General features: G+C 53.6%; 1 protein-coding gene across 8 annotated transcripts in view; it reads right to left on the bottom strand.

The window, feature by feature from the left end:
* Positions 1-174: 174 nt before the first annotated feature.
* spen (split ends) overlaps positions 175-21,088 on the bottom strand; it is an 82,596-nt gene continuing 61,682 nt past the window's right edge. For 4 of the 8 annotated variants that reach the window (XM_064684849.1, XM_064684852.1, XM_064684854.1 and 1 more), the window contains 10 exons: positions 19,659-21,082; positions 18,573-19,592; positions 17,648-18,504; positions 4,308-16,968; positions 4,140-4,246; positions 3,939-4,019; positions 3,611-3,791; positions 3,221-3,538; positions 2,814-3,160; positions 175-2,742 (listed from right to left, as the gene is read on the bottom strand). In XM_064684849.1, coding sequence (XP_064540919.1) covers positions 2,455-2,742; positions 2,814-3,160; positions 3,221-3,538; positions 3,611-3,791; positions 3,939-4,019; positions 4,140-4,246; positions 4,308-16,968; positions 17,648-18,504; positions 18,573-19,592; positions 19,659-21,082 — 17,284 coding nt within the window. In that variant the 3' untranslated portion in view covers positions 175-2,454. The remainder of the gene's footprint in view (positions 2,743-2,813; positions 3,161-3,220; positions 3,539-3,610; positions 3,792-3,938; positions 4,020-4,139; positions 4,247-4,307; positions 16,969-17,647; positions 18,505-18,572; positions 19,593-19,658; positions 21,083-21,088) is intronic. The other 4 variants (XM_064684855.1, XM_064684850.1, XM_064684856.1 and 1 more) reach the window with 4 other exon arrangements.

Raw genomic sequence — 21,088 nt, 5'->3', positions numbered from 1 at the left:
TATATATATATTTAAGGGTTTTGTGTTCTTTTCATATATATATATACTATAAGTTTCATTTCGCTAATGGGTTTGTGGGCTGATAACGGTCTATCGAACAACCAGCAACTATTGTGAACGAAAGGGTTGGACGTGGAGCAATGGTAAAGTTGAAAATTAATTAAAACAAATCGCTTAACAGAAAAAGTTTATTGAATTGGTTTATTAATTCACTTAGAAATAAGTGTAATTTAATCGGTTTCTTCATCAATTAACTTAAAAATAACTAAAAATGTCTTAAAACAATAGCGTTTCATCTGTTCTTGTTGTGTTTACTGACAAAATGTTTTTCCTTTTTGCGATTTACTTCTGATCTCTCTCATAATCGTATCTTTATCGTGTTATATAATGTACAGTTTAGTTTTAAAACATACAACTAAATACGCGCTAAACACTAATTAAACTGTATTTACATGTACATGAATTATCGTTTAGACGCTAAATAATTTAAATATTTTACAGTTTTGCTTTTTTTTTTCTCTTTTGTTTTTCGTCACATAATTTACAAGTGGGCGTGAAAACGTTTAAGTTTAAGGAGTGTACAGAGGGATTTTATCATCTTCCTTTTATATATATATATATATTATGTATATTGTGTATTGGGCGTCTGTATATGTGTTCTTTTATAGTCAGCTTCAGGCTTAAAATATATATGTTTGTGTATGTGTGAGTGTATTTTTATATATATATATATATATATATAAATACGCTCTAATGCTACTGCCTGGCAGTTTACAAAGTTTCGCGCACAAGAACTAAACATTTAAATGATAACAAATGGAAACACCCAACTTTGCTTGAATTAGTTTCGGGTACAGTGCTGTGGCAGTGATGGTGTTGTTGTTGTTGTTGTAGTTTTAGTTGCTGTTACTGTTGATGCGATTTTCAAGCAAATCAGGTGGAAAATCTAACAGTGAATAATCGGCAGAAAGGCAACCACAAAAATGCCAACAACGCGGCGGCGCCTGCGTTGAGTGTATTTTTGTCGTCGGCTTGCGCCCCTACAGGGAAATATATAAGCAACAAATTAATAAACTTGTCTCTAAACTTTAAAATATTTGGCTTAACATATTTGTTTATAATAATTAAATAGATATTTAATAATTGTAATTTATATGTAGGTGTGTATATAATGTATTTTTATGTGGTTGTATATTTCTGTGTATGTGTGTGTGTGTGTATCTATTTTAATGTTTGTAATTGTAGGAAAAAAGCCTCTGGGCGCATCTTTAAACCTAATTGTGCTTAACAGCAGTTGGCGACAGGTGGCGCTCATGGCGTTCTTCGGGTCAATGCGACACGCGCGGTTAGCACGCGCACCACATGGAGCCGAGGAACAAATTGAAAAAATTAAGAATATAAATAGAAACGAAACCCTAGAGCAAAATCAATAAACTACTTAATTAAGGGCGACGAAACTTTGTAAAATGCGAGCAGTAACTGGGCGTACGTATATGTGTGTGTGTATGTGTTTGTGTGTGGGTGAATATGTGAAATAGTTCACCAATCAAAAACTTAAACGTGTGTTGTTATTGCTGTTTCATATTTTCTTTTCGAATAGGGATAGTAGGTATATATGCTTGTATGTATGTATGTATGGTAGTAAGTAGTATGTAGTACAGTAAACAGTTAGGTTTTCTTTTTTAAGCATTTGTTGTTTTTTCTTTCACATTTCCTTTTCGTTTTGTTTTCATTTCATTTTCATTTTAAATTATAAGCAAAAAAAAAAATAAAAACTTTCTTGAGATCAAACTTAACGATACTTTGCAAGCTTTCAAAAATGTTGTTAAAAATTATTATGTATTATGTTTATGAAAAGAAAAGAAACGAAAATTTTGACAAACATATTTTTGCAATTTTAGTTTTTTTCCTTCTGTTTTTTTGTTGTTGTTGTTTTGTTTACGTTTTACACAATGTATATATTATGTTGGAGGATTTGCGGGGGGAGGCTGTTCAAGAGGGTTGTTTTACGGATTTACATTGGTTTGTTTTAGTTGCCATTAATCAATTTCGATTGCTTTATGAGCTTGGCCTCAACTCTCTCTCTCTCTCTCTCTCTTTCGCTTGCATTTATTTATTTCAATAAAGTTTGCATTTTTTTTCTCTTTACTTTTTGTTTTTTGTTTAGTTTTGCTTTAAACTTTTGTGTTTTGTTTAAACGCTATTTAAAATTACTTAAAATACTAGAAGAGCGTAACTTGTTTTAGCTTTGTTGTAGTTGGTAGTTGTTGTTTTTGTATTATTGGTTGGTTTTTTGTTTACTTTACATGTGTTTGTTTCAGTTGTTCTTCAGATGTTCTTGTTGTGGTTGTTCTTGCAGTTTTCATATATTTAGACATAGTCGGTGATTGTTTAATTTTCATATCTGTGTGTGGTTTACGTAGATCCGGTTAAAACCAACCGCCTGCGATTCGATTAGACGGTGGCAATGACAATCAATAGATGCGCCAGCTCGGCAACACGATTCTTGAGATCGGGCGCAGCACGCTCCAGATTCTCATTGGCGAAATCGCATGCGGGAAATATGTGAACCACATACGCAGCCTGATCGCTGCCCGGCATGGGTATATTCACAATGCCAGCTGCCATCTTCTGCTGCAGATAGGTTATGAATCCGGTCTGCAGATTACGCGAATGCTGCAGCACGTCCGCATGATCGCGTCCACATGGCAGCGCCAGCAGCATGCAGTGCTCCTTGTCCACCTGCGCATAACAACAATGCGTCCAATTAGTTAATTAAGTGTAATATAATTAAATAAAATATATTTACGCACCTGCATCTTTTTGGCAACACCCTCCAGCTGCGTCTGCTCGAGACGCATGCGCTGCGCGATACGCAGTTGTGGTGTGGCACTCTCCACCATGCTGGGCAGCGAGGCACGCGCCACATTTGGATTGCCGTGCACAAAGTGCATCTGAACGGCCGCCTGATCGGTCTTCAGTGCCAACAGACCCTGCCACATGACCGGATAGCGTTGCAGCAATGTGACGAGCGAGTCACCCGGCGGCGGTGGCATTGCGGCGGGTGGTGGTGGCCCTGGCTGGGGCTGCGGCTGCTGTGCGGTCAGCTCCATGCCGCCGTGCATTACAGACGCGGTCAAATGCTCCTGCTGTTGCTTGGCTGTAAATGGATTAGTGTGAGTCCCGATTGCCACAAGTTGTCTGGCATTTGTATACGCACCAACTGCTGCTACTATGGACAGCCGTTCGTTCTCGCGTTCGCGCTCCAAGAGCTTGGCCTGGCTGGGATGTAGACTATGCGGACCCGGCTGCACGGACACAGACACTGAGGCACCGCCGCTGATGTACGGACTGCCGCTGGCAACTGTCGGCGGTGGTGGCACCACAACACTTATCGATGCTGCCGCACGGTGCGCCGGCGGCGGCTCCAGCTGCATGCCGGCACTCTCATAGTAGCCGCCACGTGTGGCCATCTCGCTGAAGTGGGCGTGCGGTATGCGCGCATTGTGCACATACACCTGAGCCATCTGCGGCGAGTCTGTGAATGGGTAGAATGGGTAATTGATTAAGCTGGGATCTTAAGTTTATCTGGAGCTCAATATGCTCTTACCCGCTGCAGTGCGATCCTGTGGACTCTGTAGGCTGTGCGGCACGGTAATGGTGCGCGGTGGTCCACTGCCCGGACGACGCAGCTCCAATGGCGGACTGCTGCTAATCATCTTGTCGTCATAGTCACCGCTGCGCATCATGTGGTGTTGATAAAGCATGGCGGCCCGATACGCGGTATCATTCTGCAAGTGAAATGGGTAGACGAGATTAGAGTATATCTAAAAGGCAGGCACCTATATTAAATGTTGTTAGTTGTTTAATTGTTTTTTATTGGGGTTGTTCTTGGGTTACGCTACTTCAAAGTTCCGCATGTAAAACTTGTGCATTACCGGTGTTATGGGCGATGCCTGCTGATGCGCTGGCGGCGGGCTCTGTGTACGCCGTCCGCTGACATAGGCGCCCAGATCATGCTGCGTCCATTTTGGCAAGGCAAGGGTGTTAAGTTAAGCAAGTAGATTGTTAGCTTGGACAAGAGCTTAGCAAGAGCACAACAGCTGTATGCTAGTGTTAGTATAGGGACAAGGACTTACCATGCTGGCATCGAAGGGCGGCACGCCGGCCATGCCCGGTGGCAGCACCAGCGGCGAGACGCGCGGCTGACCCTGTGGACTGATGTTCGGTATGGCGGTGCGCAGAACTGCAAACAAATTATGTTTTAATTAGGATTTGTCGACAAATGTCTAGGTTTAGGGACTTACCTGCAGCTGTGTTGGCTTGTTGCTGTTGTCCTGGCTTCATTGGTGGCGGGCTGCCAATGCTGCCGGGCAACAATTGACCCACCGCTTGTAGGCTGTGCACCACAGGATTGGGCTTGCCCGGTGGCGGCGACGGTGTCAATTGATGTTGCTGCGGCTGCAAATGAGCCGCTGGCTTTGGCTGCAACAACAGCGCCGAGTGTGCGGGCAACAAGAGATTATGCGGCGGCAACACCTGCACCGGCTGTGCGCTCTTCTGCTGCACAGCCTGTTTGTACAGCTGTTGCGGTTGCTGCTGTTGTTGTTGTTGTTGTTGCTGTGGTGTTTGTTGTACATAGCCAAAGCTCTGTTTGTTCAGCTGCTGCGGCGGTTGTTGTTGCTGCTGCGTTGGCAATACCGAAGCCTTTGAGCTAACCACATGCAGTATTTGCGGATGCGCTGTTGGCGCTGCGGCTGTTGCCTGCTTGATGACCAGAGTCTGCTGTTGTTGCTGCTGCAGTTGTGGCGCATTTGGTGGCTGTTGCTGCTGCTGCTGGCCGTGCTGTGCGGCTGTGATACGCGGCGAGTGTGGCGAATGCGCCGTTGGCGGTGGTATATTGACCAGCAGATGCTGCTGTGGTTGTGGCTGCTGCTGTTGGCCCAGCATGTGGCGCGCTATGAGATTTGGCTGCAGGAGCTGTTGATTGCCGGCAGCATCAGTGAGCAGCATGTGCCCCGGATGTGGCGGCTGTTGTTGATGCTGTTTGTTGGGCGTCAACTGTTGCTGTTGCTGTTGTTGCTGCTGCTGCTGCAGGTTCTTCTCTCGATTGAGCACATGCGCTTTGAGCGGCTGCGGCGGACGCACCGTTGTGTGCTGTGCATGTTGTAGCACAGTTGTCAGCACCAGCGGCTGCTTGTTGGCCAACAATTGTTGTTGTTGCTGCTGCTGCGGTGGCGCCTGTTGTAGCTGTTGTTGTTGTTGTTGTTGTTGCTGCTGCTGCTGCTGTATGATAAGCGTGGGCTGCGCGGGCGTTGCATTGCTCTTGACCAGCACGCTGACGGGCTTGTTAAGCAACGTTGCCGCCGCCTCCTGCACCTGCAGCTGCACGGGCTTGCTCAGCGTTGTTATGGGCGTGGAAGGTGCTATGACTGTGGCGCTGATCTGCAGCTGCTGCTGCTGTTGTTGCTGCTGCTGCTGCAGTGGAGCCGCTTCATTGCTGCTGTTGGCGGGCGCCGCCGCATTCGCAGCCGGCAAATTGCCTTCCTTGCCCTGCGGCATGCCCGCAGTAATGACACCCGTGACGGGATCAATTAAAGCCTTGCTAACTGCATCCGCGGCACCACCTGTGATCTTCTGCGTGGCCGCCGGTGCGGCTGTCTGATGCATGGGCGGCATGGATGAGTTGATGGCCTGATAGGATTCGATTTCGGCTGCGGCAATCGCCTTCTTCTTCGGATGCTGTGGCGTTGGCTTGGACAAGACAACAGGCGGCACCGACAATGGCTCTGCTGGTGGTGTTGTTGTTGTCGGCGGCGTCGGCGGCGGAGGTGGTGATTCCTTGACCTCCGGCACATGCACAATGTGCGGCGTTGGCGGCTGTTGTGGTTGCTGCATTGATGCTGGCGTCTCAACCACTGCAGCAGCTGCAGGCACCGCTGCAGCAGGGGGCGGCAGCAACAGTGGTTGCACCTCCTCCTGCACGCCAGCTGACGACTCACAAATAGTCTTGCGTTCCTTGGAGCGCCTAGGCCTGCCCAAGGCATTGGGTGTTTGTGCCGCATCCGTTTTCTTGGCCTGCGCATTGCGACCGGAGCGTCGCGGCGGCGTTTGTCCGCCCTTGGGCAACTGTTGTTGCTGTTGTTGCAATTGTTGCTGCTGCTGTTGTGTGTTTGTATTGCGCACAACATCTTCGATAATGTCGTCCACGGTGCTGCGATCCTCCTTCTCTTGCAGACGCCGCGACTTCCGTGTGTTGCAAGACTCCGAGCTGTCCGTGTTGTGCTCCAGCTGCTGCTGTTGTTGTTGTTGCTGCGCCTGCTGCTGCTGTTGTTGTTGTTGCTGCGCCTGCTGCTGCTGCGTCTGCACATGTGGCACCTCGGCTTGGCTCTCCAGTTCGCTGCTGTTCTTAAGCTTGTTGATTGTTAGTATAAGCCGCGGTCGCGTGTCATCTGCGGCAGCTGCTGCTGCTGCTGCTGTGGTAGTAACTGCAGTTACCTTGACCTTTGGCTCCGGATCGCCCACATCGTCATGGAACTCGTAAATATCCTGACTGGAGCCGCTGGCTTGTGTCAATGCCTGATTTCGTGCCTTCTTCTCAGCGGCTGTTGGCACCGGCACGGGCACAACTGCGGGCGTGGGCGTGACAAGCTCCTTCTGCTGATGCTGCTGCGGTTGTTGTTGCTGCTGCTGCTGCTGAGCGAGCTGCTGCTGTTGGGCCAGCTGTTGCTGTTGCAGCTGCTGTTGCTGCTGCAGCAAGTTACGCGGCGGCCTTCCTTTGCGGCCGCGCGTCACTGGCGCCGTTGCCGGCTTGCGTAGACGTGTGTGCACACCATTGTCACCCGGTGAAAGCAACAGGCTCGGCTCGGTGGGATTTAGCGGCAGTCCAGCAACCTGTTTGGCCTTGGCGCCGCGCGGCTGACGTCCACGTTTGGCGCCTGTGCCACGTGCGCTGGGCGGTCGACCGAGCTGCTTCAAGGATTTCATGTTCAACTGACGCGTCTCGGTCTCATCCTCGGTGTCGTGATCATTAGAGCTGGTATTGGCCAAGGCGCTGGCAGCAACTGTTGTTGCTGCTACTGCTGCTGCAGATGGCGGCTCACTTGCCAAGGCAGGCGTTGCCTCCGCCGTGACCAGATCAATTGGTGGCTGCTGTTGTGTGGGGGTTCGCTTATTCTGGTTATCCTCCTTCGCAGCGGCTGCCGTGGTCAGATCGAGCTTCTTGATGACACTGTCAATGTTCACCTCCTTGGCGGACCAATAATCGCTGTCCACCTCCTTCGAGTCCTGCTCGATAAGCTCATCCTGCTTGGGCTGCGATATCTTGATGACATTCTCCTCGGTTAACAGTGAAGCGGCAGCGGCAGCAGCGGCTGCTTTTGTCGCTTGCGGTGAGCTGGCCAGGCTGATGGTGGGCGTGGGCGTGCGTATAACAGAAACGCTCTCAGATGTCTTTAGCGGCAACACTGGCGGCTCCACCACTGTCGTCGTGTCCTTGGGCGGCGGCGGATAGTGTATCGATGTGGCCGGTGCAGGTACAATTTGCTGTTGCACAATGATTTTCTGTGCTGACGGCGCGTTCTGTATAACATTTAGCGATTGTTGTTGTTGCTGTTGTTGTTGTTGTTGTGTTGGTGCTCGCACCATTATTGCAGCGGGATGCGGCTGCTGCGGTTGTTGTTGCTGCTGTGCCTGCGGACTGTGCGAGCTGTGTGCACTCGGATTGAGGCCTGTTGGACTCACTTGTTGTTGCTGTTGCAAATTACGCGGCAGTTGCTGGTGTTGTTGCTGCTGCTGCTGCTGCTGCTGTGCAAACATGGGCGGTGGCGGCGTCAAGTGCGTTAACGGCTGTTGCTGCTGTGCCGTGTGCAATTGTTGCTGTAGCTTATGTATGTGCAACTGTTGCTGCTGCTGTTGCATTTGCTGCTGATGCTGCTGTTGGGCTTGATGTTGCAGCTGGTGCTGATGCTGTTGCTGTTGCGCTTGATATTGCTGCTGCCGTGCCTGATGCTGCTGTTGCTGCTGCGTGGCGTGATGATGGCCCGGTGACAAGGGTGGATGTTGCATGTGCTGCTGCATATGCTGCTGTTGTTGTTGCTGCTGTTGTTGCAACTGTTGATGCTGCTGTGGCACATGTTGTTGTCGCTGCGGCTTGCGTTCCAGCATTTGCTGATGCATGTACTTGTGCACCTGCTGCTGCTGTTGCTGCGCGTTCATCTTGGACAACATCTGTGGAGAGAGTTGTTGTTGTTGTTGTTGCTGCTGCTGTTGCTGATGTTGTTGCTGTGCGTTTACATGCAGATTCTTGTGCGGCGGCAGACTGCCCATGGGCGGCGAGCTGGCCACCTGCGTTTGTATGGCTTGCTGCGGCTGCACAGTAACCACCTTGCTGATGATTGTCGGATGATGCGACACGGGCAACGGCGGCATCTTCTGCAAAGGCAGCGGCATCAACTGGGCACTCTGTGCAGCATTTCCACCCGATTGCAGCTCAATGACAGACTTAGGCATGCTCGGTGAGGACTGTTGCTGCTGCTGCTGTTGTTGTTGTTGTTGTTGCTGCTGCTGCGGCAGCGCTGGGCGTGGCAGATAACTGTTGGGCGTAGGCAACTTGCTGCTGGTTGTGGGCGACGTTGTTGTGGCTCCAACTCCACGCGCCGTCGGACTGGCCAGCGGACTCATATTGATGTTGCCGGTGGGCGAAGCCAACAGCGGGTGTTGCTGCTGCTGCTGCTGCTGTTGCAGTTGCTGCTGTGTAGGCACTATGGGCCTTGTGGCTGGACTAAGCTGGCGATTGGGCGTGCCGCGTCCCGGCGACAACAGCGGACTATGCGGCGAGGGGGCGCGCATTAGATAGGCGCCGGTTGGACCCTGCTGCTGTTGTTGCTGCTGTTGATGTTGTTGCTGCTGTGGCGACAATATCAAGTGCGGCACCACAAAATGCGGCGCTTGCTCCGGTATAGATATGGTTGGCGGCTGCATGATGAGAGACTGAGTACGCTGCGGCAACGGCTGATGTTGTTGCTGCTGCTGTTGGGCTGTTGCTGGCGTCTGCTGCTTGGGCGTGGAGGCCAGCGGCATGGTTTTCTGTGTGGCAGTGGGACTGCCAAAGGACAGCGAAGCGGAGCTATTGCTGCTTGTTGTGCTGGAGCAATTGGCCATGACATTGGACAGATCCAAATTGATGACGGGCGTGGCAGGTCGAGCTGTTGCCGTTGCAGCAACAACTGTTGTTGCTGTTGTTGTTGTAGGTGCTGGCAGCACCGTTTGCACCGGCTGCACCAGCGGCTGTTGCAGCTTACTGATGGTCGGCGGCTCAATCTTAAGCATCTGCTGTGAATTGGACTTGGCCGAACTACTGCTGCTGGCATTAGGCGTTGGCTCAGTCGTAGCTGCAACAGTTGCTGGTGCGGGCGCAGGCACAGTTCCCGCCAGCTTGGTAATGACTGTGGACTGCGGCGTTTCGGATGCCTGTCTGGGCCTGGCGTTGGACTCGCTAGCGAGCGCGGGTGATTTATCGGCCGCACTTGACGCCGACTTGTCGGAGGAGTCGCTGTGCTGTGGTGCAGTCTCGTCGATCTTGAGACTGGGTCCGCTGCTGTCCGCCTCGTCGGCGTTCTCCTCGGTGTCTGTGTCGATTTGCAGATCGCGTTCGGATTGCGGTGTGTCCGCCTTGATGTCCATATCCTCGTTGCGCAGACTCTGCACCGCCTTGTTCACCTCTTCGGCATCGAGCACGACGCCCACGGAGACGACAACGGGCACCGGTTCAGGCTCGGGCTCGGGCTCGGGATCGGGCTCCGTGGGGACCTCTTCAACAGCCGCCTCGATGGCCTTGGCAGCGAGTGCCGCCTCCTCGTCGGGCTCGGCGACAACCACTTCGGTGACCGTGGCCGTCATATCGTCCATGCCGTCCAGCGAGTAATCCGCCGTTGAGGATGTTCCAAAGCTTTCGCCCAGCAGCGCGGATACAGCGCTCTCCGTCTCCTCCTGCGAGATGGTCACACGGGATTTGCTATCCTCCAGCTTCTCGAGTGCCTTGATGGCACCGGGTGGTGAGGCCACAGGTATTTTGGGCTCATCGGTCAGTGCATCTAGCAAGGCGTTGTTGAACTCTGCCGATATTGATTGCACCGCCGACTCGCTAATCTTGTCGTCCAGTTGACCATCAAAGCCGGGTATGAAGATTTCCTTCTTTTTGTTCAAGGCAGCGGCGCTGGTCGGTGAGCTGTTCTCCGCGGCACACTTGGACTCCAAAGCAGCTGCGGCCGCGGCCGCCGTTGAGGATGTAGGCGTGGTAACCAGAGGCGCTGCACCGCTGCTCACAGGCGTTTCCGCTGATTGCGTGGACAACATGGAGCTGTTGCTCTGGCTTATGGTGGGCGTCTTGGGAATGGGACTTATCAAACGCGGCTTCTCGCGGGCCGGTGAAAGCGTGTCCGTGTTCAGGCGATTGTTGCTGCTGCTGCTGGCGCTGCTAGCTGAGGGTTTGATGACGGGCTTTGGGCAGATGGGCGGCTCCTCATCATCGTCATCGCCAATAAGACAGGGCAAGCTGGGCGAAGGTTTGCAGAGCGGCGAACTGCGCTTCGATTCCTTCTCCTGCTGCTCCTCGGCATGCTTTGACGCTGCTTGCACATTGATGGTGAGTGAGCTGACCGAAGAAGCGCTGCCGCCAGCTGCCTGACCAGCAGCTGTTGCTGTCGTTGACTCGCGACGCAGCTGCAACTGTTGCTGTTGTTGTTTGTCGAGCTTCTCTTGCTTCTCCTCCTTGGAGCGCTTCTTCTTTTTCTTCTTGTCCTTGCTCTTGTGCACCGCTTCCTTGGAGTCGATCAGCTGCTGCTGCTGCTGCTTCTCGCTGGACTGCGACGGCAGCTGCAGGTGCTGCTGCTGCTGCGGCTCGATGGAGTTGTTATCCTCGTTGTCCGAGAAACGGAACACGTCCGTCATATCGCTGCGATAGGTGGTTGCCGTGGAGGGCGTCGCATCTTCCGGCAACTTATTGCTGTCAAAATCATCCATAAGCTGCGCCTCTAGTGCACGTCCCGCCTCATCCATGTCCACGCTGTTGTCGTCATCCAGCTTGCTTGCATTTTGCTGCTGCTGCTGTTGATGTTGCTGCTGCTGTTGTTGCTGCTGTTGTTGCTCGCGTGCGGACTTTTCGCGTCGCTTCTTCTCGCGCTTCTCCTTGCGATGCCGCTCGCGTTCACTGCGCTCCAGCTCGAGCTCCTCCTGTTGCTGCTGCAGCTGCTGCGTTGCCGGCTCCTTGTTGCTGTTGAGGCTGAGGAGAGGCGTCTCCTGTTTGTAGGTCTGCAGCGCGGCGGACACCATGGGTCCTGTGGTGGAAAGCTGCACTTTGGCCGTGTCGGGTGGCTCGTCGGTCAGCTGGGATTCCTCCTCTTCCTCCTCCTCGTCGGAGATAATACCAAAGATGTCCTCCATTTTGTCCTCGCTACGTTTCGCCGACTCACGCGCCGGCGTGCTCAGTGTGCTGGGCGTCGGTGGCGAGGAGGCATTGGATGCATTGTATAGGCGTGCCGATGTGTCCAGGCTCTTGGATTTCTTGGACTTTTTCAGCCGATGCCGCTCCTCCTTGGACAGCTTCTCGCTAAGCTGTTCGACAGAGCCGCCGGCGTTCGTTTCGCTCATGTTGCGCAGCTTCTCGCGTTTCTTCTCCTTGCGCTCCTTGTGCTTGCGCCGCTCGCTGGCCACCGCCACCACCGAGGAGGCATTTACATCCAATGTGGGAGCGGCGATCACTACCTGCTGCTGCTGCTGCGGCTGCTGCTGCTCGGTCTTTAGCTCATCGAAGGTGTCGAATTTGGTGGGCTTGCAATCGGCCACATCAAAGATGCTGCCGCTGCCCGTGCTGCTGCCGGTGACAGCGGCCACAACAGTGGAGCTGACATCTGCCGAGGACTTGAGACGCTTCTTGCTCTTCTTGTGCTTCTTGCGCGCTTCTGGTGAGAACTCCTTGAGCTTGGCGGAACTGTCGCCCACGAAGCCCGTGTAGCCGGCGCTGAAGTACTCGGTATACTCCTTCTTGAATTCCGTCTTCAGTTTGCGCTCCTCGTTGGAGGAGTGCGAATTGTGACGCGACTTTGGATACTTTTGCATTTCGCTGTCCGAGATCTGTTCCTGCTTAATGTCCGGCTCCTGCTTGATGCTGGCGCTGCCCACGCTGCTGCTGCCGATCAGCTCGGGTGCTGGCTGCGATTGCGATTCCGAGTCGGAGGCAATGCGCGTCGAAAGGCAGTTCCTTTTGCCCGCGTGTCCAATCACATTGCGACGTATCTCATCCTCGGAGCTATCATCGCCGTCGCACAGCCGAAGCAAATTCTGTTGCATTTGCTGGCGCATGCGGCTGGCATTCAATGCCGCCGCCTCCGCATCCACATCGCCATCGGCATCCGAGTCGGAGAATATGCGACTCTGTGACAGCTTTCTGCGATACCCATCCTCATCGTCGTTACCCTCATCGCTGCTGCTGAGGCCGCCATGATTGCGGCCATGGAAGCTGCTGCTGCCGCTGAGGCGATGATGCAGGCGATCCTCGAACTCGGTGTCGCTGTCGCCGTCGTAGCTGGTGGAGCGCTTCTTTTTGGCTCGCGATTGCTTCAGCTGCGAGAACTTGGCCTTGATCTTCTTCTCCTCGGCCTGGCGTTGCATATTCTTGCAGCTGCGCGCCTTAACCTTGTCGTACATGGAGACATTCGGGCAATCGTCGGGTATATCAAAGATGGAATGCTTCTTGGACGCATCATCTGTGTCATCGGAGTCCGCGGAGCTGAGCATCATTTTGCGCGGCTGTGAAGCGCTCTTCGAGGAAGCGCCTCCTTCGTCTGAGCCACGCGATGATTTACGCTCCACGCTACGACGATGATGATGATGATGATGGTGCGACTGCTGCTGCTGTTGTTGCTGCTGCTGTTGCTGCTGCTGTTGCTGCTGATGATGATGATGATGATGCAACTTGCTGCTGGAGGTATTTGTGTTGGCTGTGTTCGAGCTAAGCTCGCCCGCGGAACTGCCCGCCGCTGAGATGCGTCTGTGCGGATTGTGTGTGGGCTCCTCGTCCGTATTGGTGGACTCGGCCACCGAATGTCGCTTCTTCTCGCGATGATGATGATGGTCACGCTTGCTCTTGTGCCGCGACGACGACGAGGAGCTGCCATGGTGATGATGCTCGCGCTGCTGCTTGTGCATCGACGGTTGTCGTTGCTGCTGCTGCTGCTGCTGCGAATGTTGCTGCTGCTGATGCTGCGTCTGGGCCGGTTGCTGCTGCTCCTCCTCGCTGGTATTGAGCGTGTGCAACTGTTGCTGCTTGGCATCCAGCTCGGTATTGTTTACCACCTCGCTGCTGCTGGCGCTCTTGCTGTGATGCTTGTCGCGTCGATGATGCTTGGAGCTGCTGCTGCTGCTGCCGTGCGATTTGGAGGAGCTGAGCTTTTCGTCCTTGCAGCCGCCGCTGCTGCTGCTGCTCTTGTGCTCCTTGGAGTCGCGACGATCGCCGAGACGCTGATGATTGCTTTGCGAATGCGATTGCGATTGGGATTGCGATTGGCTCGGGTTGGTGTTCTCCATGCGTATACGCTTTACGTAATCCTCATGATTCTGTCCACCGCCTGCGCCACCGCTGCTGTGATTGCTGTCCTGAGAACTGAGGCGTCGCTTGTGCTGGCGGCCAGTGCTGGGCACGGGCGAATTGCGTGACGATTTGCGGGAACGATCCTTGCTGCTGCTCTCAGTGGAAGCGCTGCCTGAAGCTGCTCCTGTTGCTGCTGCTGTGGCTGCTGCTGTTGTTGTGGTTGTATCCGTGGCAACGGCATTCTCTTTATTGTTTTGTCGCTCACACTCGTTGGGCGTGGCTGGATTGTGGGCGTAGAAGCTGCTCGCTTCGGATGTGGCATCTGATTTGTTCTTGTGATAGGCGGACATGTCACGCATGCGCGCCTGACGCGCCTCCTGTTCCCGCTGCTCCTTTTCGCGCTGTTCCTTCTCACGCTCCTCACGTTCCTTTTGCTCACGCTCTTCTTGGGCCTTACGCTCGCGCTCCCGCTCCCGCTCTCGTTCGCGTTCACGTTCTCGATCTCTTTCCTTTTCCTTTTCTTTTTCCTTGTCCTTCTCTTCTTTGGCCTTGCGCTCTTCGCGCTCGCGCTGCTCCTGCGCTTTCCGTTCCTTTTCTTCACGCTCCTGTTGCTTGCGCAGTTCCTTATCGCGTTTTTCTCGCTCCTGTCGCTCCTTGTGCTGCGACTTTTCCTTCTCTTTGTCGCGCTCCTGACGCGGCGGCTCCTTGTCGGGCTTCTCCATAGGTTCATCCGACTCGGTGGACTCATCGTCCACTTTGGGTGTTGCCGACTTCGAGGATTGCGATGTTGCCGAGTTCTTGCGCTTATCGGAGCTGGTTGTGTTCGACGAGGATGTGGATGAGGAGGAGGAGGACTTTTTCGATTTTTTATCCGCATCGGAGCGATTGTTGTGCTTGCTGCTGCCATGCGACTTGTCGCTGCTGCTACTGCTGCTCTTCTTGGACGTGGAGCAGGAGCCAGTTGTTGAGTTGGCGGATGAGCTCTTGGCGCTGCCCTTGGCCTCCACTTCATCCATCGAGCTGTTTGGTGTTTGTTTTTGTACGTGTGTGGCTGTGGCTGTTGTTGTTGTTGTTGAGGAACTGTTACCGTTGGAGGTTGGGTTGCTGCTGCTGCTCCCAGTGGTGCCCACATTGGTGCTGCCCGGCACCGACGCGGACTTTTGAAGCACGGTGCGTGTTTCATTGGCTGCCGCCGGCACGCTGAGGCTCTTGCTGAGCAGTTGGCTGCCTGCGGACGCCGCTGTCGGCTTTGTTTTGGGCAACTCCGGTGGCGGTGGTGGCGCCGGTTGTATCGCCGGCGGTGGTGCTGCAGTATTTGGCAATGGCGGGTGACTGGGAAATGGATATTGCAGTCCCTTTGTTGGACCACTGCTGCCGCTGGACGTGCCAGCAATAACAGCTGCCGCTGCCGCCGTTGCTGCTGCAGTTGCTGCTGCTGCTGTTGTTGTTGCTGTCGCGATGATGCTGCTGCTGCTGGTGCTGCTGCCACTGCTGGGCTTAGCCAGCTGCCCAAGACTGCTGGCCACATTGGCATTCACGACCGAGGGCGAGGGCGACGGGCTGTTGTAGGGCGACATCGAAGCCTGCGGTGAGTTCATGGGCGACAAGCTGCTCAGGCGCTGCAGCAGGCCGCTTGTCTTGCAGCTGCCGCTGCTGCTGCTGCCGAGAGTGCTGCTGCCGGTGAGAATGCTGCTGCAGTTGCCAATGATGGGCGTCGTCTTGGTGGCCGCCAAATTGGGCAGCGCCGGCGACGTGTTCCCACTGCAGAGTCCACCATGCCGTGCATTCGCCAACGTTGTGGAGCCAGTGGCAAAATCTGTGCTGGCGGGCTCGTACCATTGATTCTTCTTGAGCCGCTGAAAGTCATCGTCGAACACGGACTTCTTGGCCAGCAGGGATTTGACAATATCTGAGGGCTGCAGCTCATCGATGTCCAGAAATTTGTGACGCGAATTGCTCGTCGAGCTGGAGACAGTGCCGCTGGAGCTGTTGCTATTGCCGGAGCCCGCCTGATGCGACGAGCCCAGACCGCCCAGGTTCGTCGTGTGCATGGACAGCTGCCAGGATGGTGTGTTCGACTGGCTGCTGCCGCTGTGACTGTGGCCGTGGCCGGGATTTGTGTTGCTGCTGCCGCCAGACCAGCGCTCGTAGTTCTCCTCAAAGTTGCGCAGTCGTTCATCCAGCGTTGGGCTGCCGCCCGTCTGGCCGCTAGGCACATCCGAATCGCTTGAGTTGGAGCTCAGCGAGCGCGGACGCGCCGGACTGCCCATAAGGCCAATCGATGAGGATGACGATGACGATTGCTGCAGTTGCAACTGTTGTTGTTGCTGCTGCTGCTGTTGCTGTTGTTGCTGCTGCTGTTGTTGCTGCTGCTGATGCTGCTGCTGTTGCTGCTGATGGTGATGGCTGTGATGCTGGTGATGATGATGATTTGAGGAGCGCCAATAGCGCGAGGAGGGATTGGGCAAAAAGCCTAAACTGGACGCAGTCGCTGACGTTGATGAGCCGCTGCTGGACAACATCGCAGCAGCGCCTCCACCAAGACTAGAGTTGTTGTTGTTGTTGCTGGCAAGCAACGCCGTTGTTGTCGTCGCCAGCTGCTGCAAATAGCTGGATACTCCGCTGGCTGTGCTACCGCTACCGCAGCCGCTGCGCTGCTGTTGAAAAAACAACACACCAAATTTGGGTAACGGCAGCCACATAATGTCGCGCACACGCTCCCGTGCCCGTTCCCGTGGCGGCGGCAGCCGTCGGGGCTCTGTGGGCAGCACCTCCGGTCGTTCATCGCACAGCGGCGTGCCCGGCCTGGAGCCATCGGCGCTCTCGCCGCCGCTGGCCTCGTGTGAATGATGGGAATGTAGCTGATGGCCGCGTCCGCGCGACGCATGATGATGATAGTCATCATTGGGCGTGGGCGCTGCCAGCGAAGGCGTCAGCAGGCCAGCGCTGTTGTTCGCAGGATTGCTGGAGGAGGTGGAGGATGATTGCTGCTGCTGTTGCAACGGTTGCGGCTGGGATAGCTGCAGCGTGCTAGCGGCCACACGTCGTCGTTTCGCCGCCAGCGACGCATTCATTAGATGCTGCTGTTCCATGCTGCTCGCACCGACCAGGCCGTGCCGAAATGCCGACGAGTTGGACAGCGCCGAGAGGGCGCCCACATCGATCGATGGCCGGCGGCAGCTGACCATCATGCTGTGGTGTTGCATTGGCATTGGTGGCGGTGCCACCGCTGAAAATTTGCCCGCCTCCGAGACGCGACGTATTTCGCTCTTCCGATTCAGCGGATCGTGTATGACATCACAGTTGGACAGCGGACTGGGCTTGTTGCAGTGACCACCAGACCCCGGCGACTCGCTGTTCTGCTCCAGCAGCTGCGATTGCTACAAAGAAGCGTAAGAATAGCAACACTTTAGATAGGATTCGGTTTTATGTATAGGATCAAGTCCTAGAGTGCAAAATGATCGTGCAGTGTGACCCAAAGATACAAAATAAAGCTTGCGTTAAGCCTATTTACATTATTAAAATTCAAATTATGCAGCATTATCTAAGAGATTTTTGTTCTATATTTATTTTCGTTTTTCTAAAACTTTATGCTTTTCACTCATTTTCCACCCAGTGGAAAAGAGATCTCGTTTTATCTTAACTGCCAATTCGTCTAAAAATAAAACATGCTTATCTTTGCATTTGAATTTTTTCATCATTTTTCACCCATGCAAGTGGATTTCTTAACTTATATATATGCTTTTAAAAATTTGCTTAAAGTAGATTTTCCCTTATTTTTCACCCAGAACGGTGAAATTGCCAATTCGATTAAATGATTTGATGAGTGAGCAAACTAAATAATTTGCATACAACAGTTTTCAAGCCTTGTGGATGAAATGTTACAAACCGTTTTGAATGCAGACTTCGCTTCATTAAAGGAAGCTTTAGTGCAGCTCCTGATAGGAAGCTATTGTGCAGCTCCTGCTGCAGTTAATTCTGCGTTAATTAGCGCTCTCAGTTCACGATCATTTTGCAAACACTCTAGCCTATTAATTTGTGTGTGTGTGTTTCACTTACCGCACTGGCATTGGAATGATGATGATGATGATGGTAATCCATTTTGATGCGCTTGCGCGGACTGACCACGCCCTCATCACCACTGGACGGGCACTCCTCGAGTTGTTCTGGCAATTGAAAACGTTGATTGTGCACATGATGGCGCAAATCTACAGGTGTCTTACCACAACGCCGGCGACTGTTGCTGCTGCTGCCGCTGCCGCTTCCGCCGCTGTTGCTGTTGTTCAGTGTCGGCGGCTCGAGCATTTCGCTGGGGTTGCCAGCGTTAATGCTGCCACTCCCACTTCCGCTGCTATTGACAGCCGGTCCGAGTCTTGCAATTACAGGCGAATCGGAGCGCATAACAACGCCCGCATCCTCGTCCTGCGCCTGACTGTTGCCGCTGTTGTTGTTGCTGTTATTATTGTTGCTATTGTTGCTGTTGTTATTGTTGTTGCCCGGTTCAAAGTTGCGAAACCGTCGACCCACATCGTTGAAGTCAAAGTCAATGGTGTGCCGCGCATTGCGCGCCATACGCATGCGCGCCTGGACCATCGCCGCTGGCGACATGGGCATCGCACTCGGGCCCACCGCCGAGGGTAACGCTGCGGATGTTGCTCCCGTGTTGCTCACAACTGCCGATGCAATGCTGGGCGCTGGCATCGCATTGCTTGCCGAGATGCTGCTGCTGCTGCTGTTGGTGCTATTGTTGCTGTTGCCAGCACTGCTAATGCTGCCGCTGCCGCCAGCAATACCGCCACCAGGCGTATTGCCGCCTGGCGAGCAGCCATCGTTCGAGTTCTGATGTCGACTGAAGGATGAGGCGCGCGAACGTGACTGTGATGAGTCGTAGCGATTAAAGCGGGAGGAGGAGGAGCCTAAAAAATATATGAAAAACAATAGTTACCAATCTCTAAATCATGCTCAAGCTACACCCCCAACTTACCCGCATTGGGCAGCTGTGTCAGTTGCTGCTGCTGCTGCTGCTGTAGTTGTTGTTGTGGCTGCTGCTGTTGTTGCTGCTGCTGCTGCTTCTCCTGCTTGTCGTAGAAGGCATCCTGGCATTCACGCGATGCAAAGTCCACCTGCAGTTTGCGTCCACGCATAATGGTGCCACGCATATCCTTGACAGCCGCCTGCGCATTCTGCACCTGATCATACAGCACCAAAGCCAATTGTCGCGTGCGATCAATGCTGACCTTGGTGACGGTGCCGAAGCGCGTGAACTGTGACTGCAGAAAGGTTTCGGACACCTTCTCGCCGACACCATCAATCCAGACACAATTCGTGGGCATGGACTTGCCAAAGCCCAGATTAATGCGATTGCTGCCCAAATGCTCGCCATCCATTTTACGCATAGCCTTCACCACAGACACAATATCCGAATACTGACAAAAGGCATAGGCATTCAGTCCCTGCTTCTTGATATCAATCTCGATGATCTCGCCAAAGCTTTCGAAATGGACGCGCAGCTCGCTGGCGGTTATATCCTTCTCCAGGTTGCCAATGAACAGGGTTCGTGTCGCCTTCGGATTGTATTCGTCCAGTTCGGCTTCGTAGGGACGAAATTCATTGTCCTCAACATCGTAGCCCTGATACGGTTCCACCTCGATTTTACAGCCAAAGAAATGTTTATCATGGGATACCTCGAGAGCCTTCTCCACATCGTCCGGTTTTTTAAAGCAGACGAGCGCATAACGCTCCGAATTCTGTCCCACGACCTTCACCCACGTGACCTTGCCGTGCTTTTTGTACTCGTGAAAGAGACCATCCTTAAGGGATGTGTCCGAGGAACGTGCGGGCAGGTTGCGTACGCGTATCGCCAACGGCCGATTATCTTCGGAATGCACAACCGGATTGGCTGCCAAACAGGAGCTGCTGCTGCTACTGGAGCTGCTGCTGCTGCTACTACTCGAACCACAGCCACCACCGCTGACGACATTGCCACTGGGATTTGAAGAGTTGCCTGCACGAAAACATTTTAAATAGAATTTCAATTGCAATCATTTAAAGGAGCAGGTGGAATACTTACTGCTAGCTGCCACACGTGAGCTGCGATGCGACGATGTAGCGTTTATGCCACCAACGACTCCAACGAGTGCATCGGCACAATTGCCCGATATCGGGCTGGACGCGTGCGAATGCGACGATGAGTGCGATGAGGCCGATGATGAGCTATGCGAGCTGCTGTAGCTGCTCGGCGAACGTGAATGCGAGCGACTCGACGATGTTGTGCTCCGACCATGCAAATGATGACGTGGCGCACGTCCACCGCCGCCGCCCACACCCTGCTGCGTCGCACTGCCATTGTCCACGGCGGCGGCCAAAGCAGCGGCCACATTTAAAATGTCACCGCTGCCGCTGCTGCTGCTGCCAACAGAAGCTGTTGCTGCTGCAGCTGTTGCAATTGGCATCGTTGGAGTGGCCGTGTTTATTATATTTAAACTATTACTACTAAAACTATTGTTTGTGATTGTACTTGTCGTCGCTGATGCCGCTGTTGCTGCTGCTGCTGCTGCTGCTAGTGTCACTGCAACAGCACCGCCTGACGGCGATTCAGAGCCACAGCGCGCCGCTGCCGTTTTGAGCAGCTTGTTTAGTTTGCTGACGCCGGCGGGGCTTCTGCTGTTGTTGTTGTTGTTGTGGTGTTGCAGGTGAATTTTGCGTGAAGAGTTTAACGTTGCTGCCGCTGCCGCCGCCGCCGCTGCCTCATCCGCAACACTGCCCGCATACGCAACGCTGCGGTGCATGGCGGTTGTCGAGGATGCCGCCGCCGCCGCCGCCGCCGCCGCTATCGTGTGCGTATGCGTATGCGAGTGGGCGGGTGATGAGTACGAGGCGGATGTGTTGTAGTGATGATGATGTGGATGTGGATGATGATTGATCGGTGAGCTCATTATGCTGCCAGCTGCTGAGACGCCGGCATTGCCACTGCCACCAGGACTTTTCAGATGCGCTGTCGCAGTAGCCGCAGCTTCGTACCATGACTGCGGTACGCGTGTGTTTTGGTTAATGTTGTTGTTGTTGCTGCGATCACCCAACGCTTGCGGCGGCAATGGACCACCACCACCAATTGCTCCTCCTCCGCCTCCACCTGCTGCTGCTGCTGTTGTTGTTGTTGCTCCACCTGCAACCGCAACCGCGCCCACACCCGCTGCAGCTGCTGCTGTTGCTGCTGTCGTTGTCGTCGTGTTGCTGCTTGTAGCTGACGCACCAACTGCTGCTGCTGCTGCTGCGGCTGCTGCTGAACCATTCCTGTATAGACGATCTCGGGCGCGCGATCTGTCGCTGCTACTGTTGCTGTTGTTGTTGCTGTTGGTGCTGTTAGTGATGTTGCTGCTGGCAGTTGTGGCTACTGCTGCTGCTGCTGCTGCTGCGTTGCTGGCTTGGTAGACTATGCGGCTGCGATCGAAGTAGTTCCTTTCGAAGCTGTTTGTCGGTGGTTCTTCTGTAGACCTGCAA

This window comes from Drosophila montana, unplaced genomic scaffold (genome assembly GCF_035044405.1).
Source record: "Drosophila montana isolate Dmon_TW-CO22-7 unplaced genomic scaffold, ASM3504440v1 contig_2_1, whole genome shotgun sequence".
Lineage (NCBI taxonomy): Eukaryota > Metazoa > Arthropoda > Insecta > Diptera > Drosophilidae > Drosophila > Drosophila montana.
The sequence above is the reverse complement of the archived record's forward strand: the minus strand, read 5'-3'. Positions and strand labels throughout refer to the sequence as shown.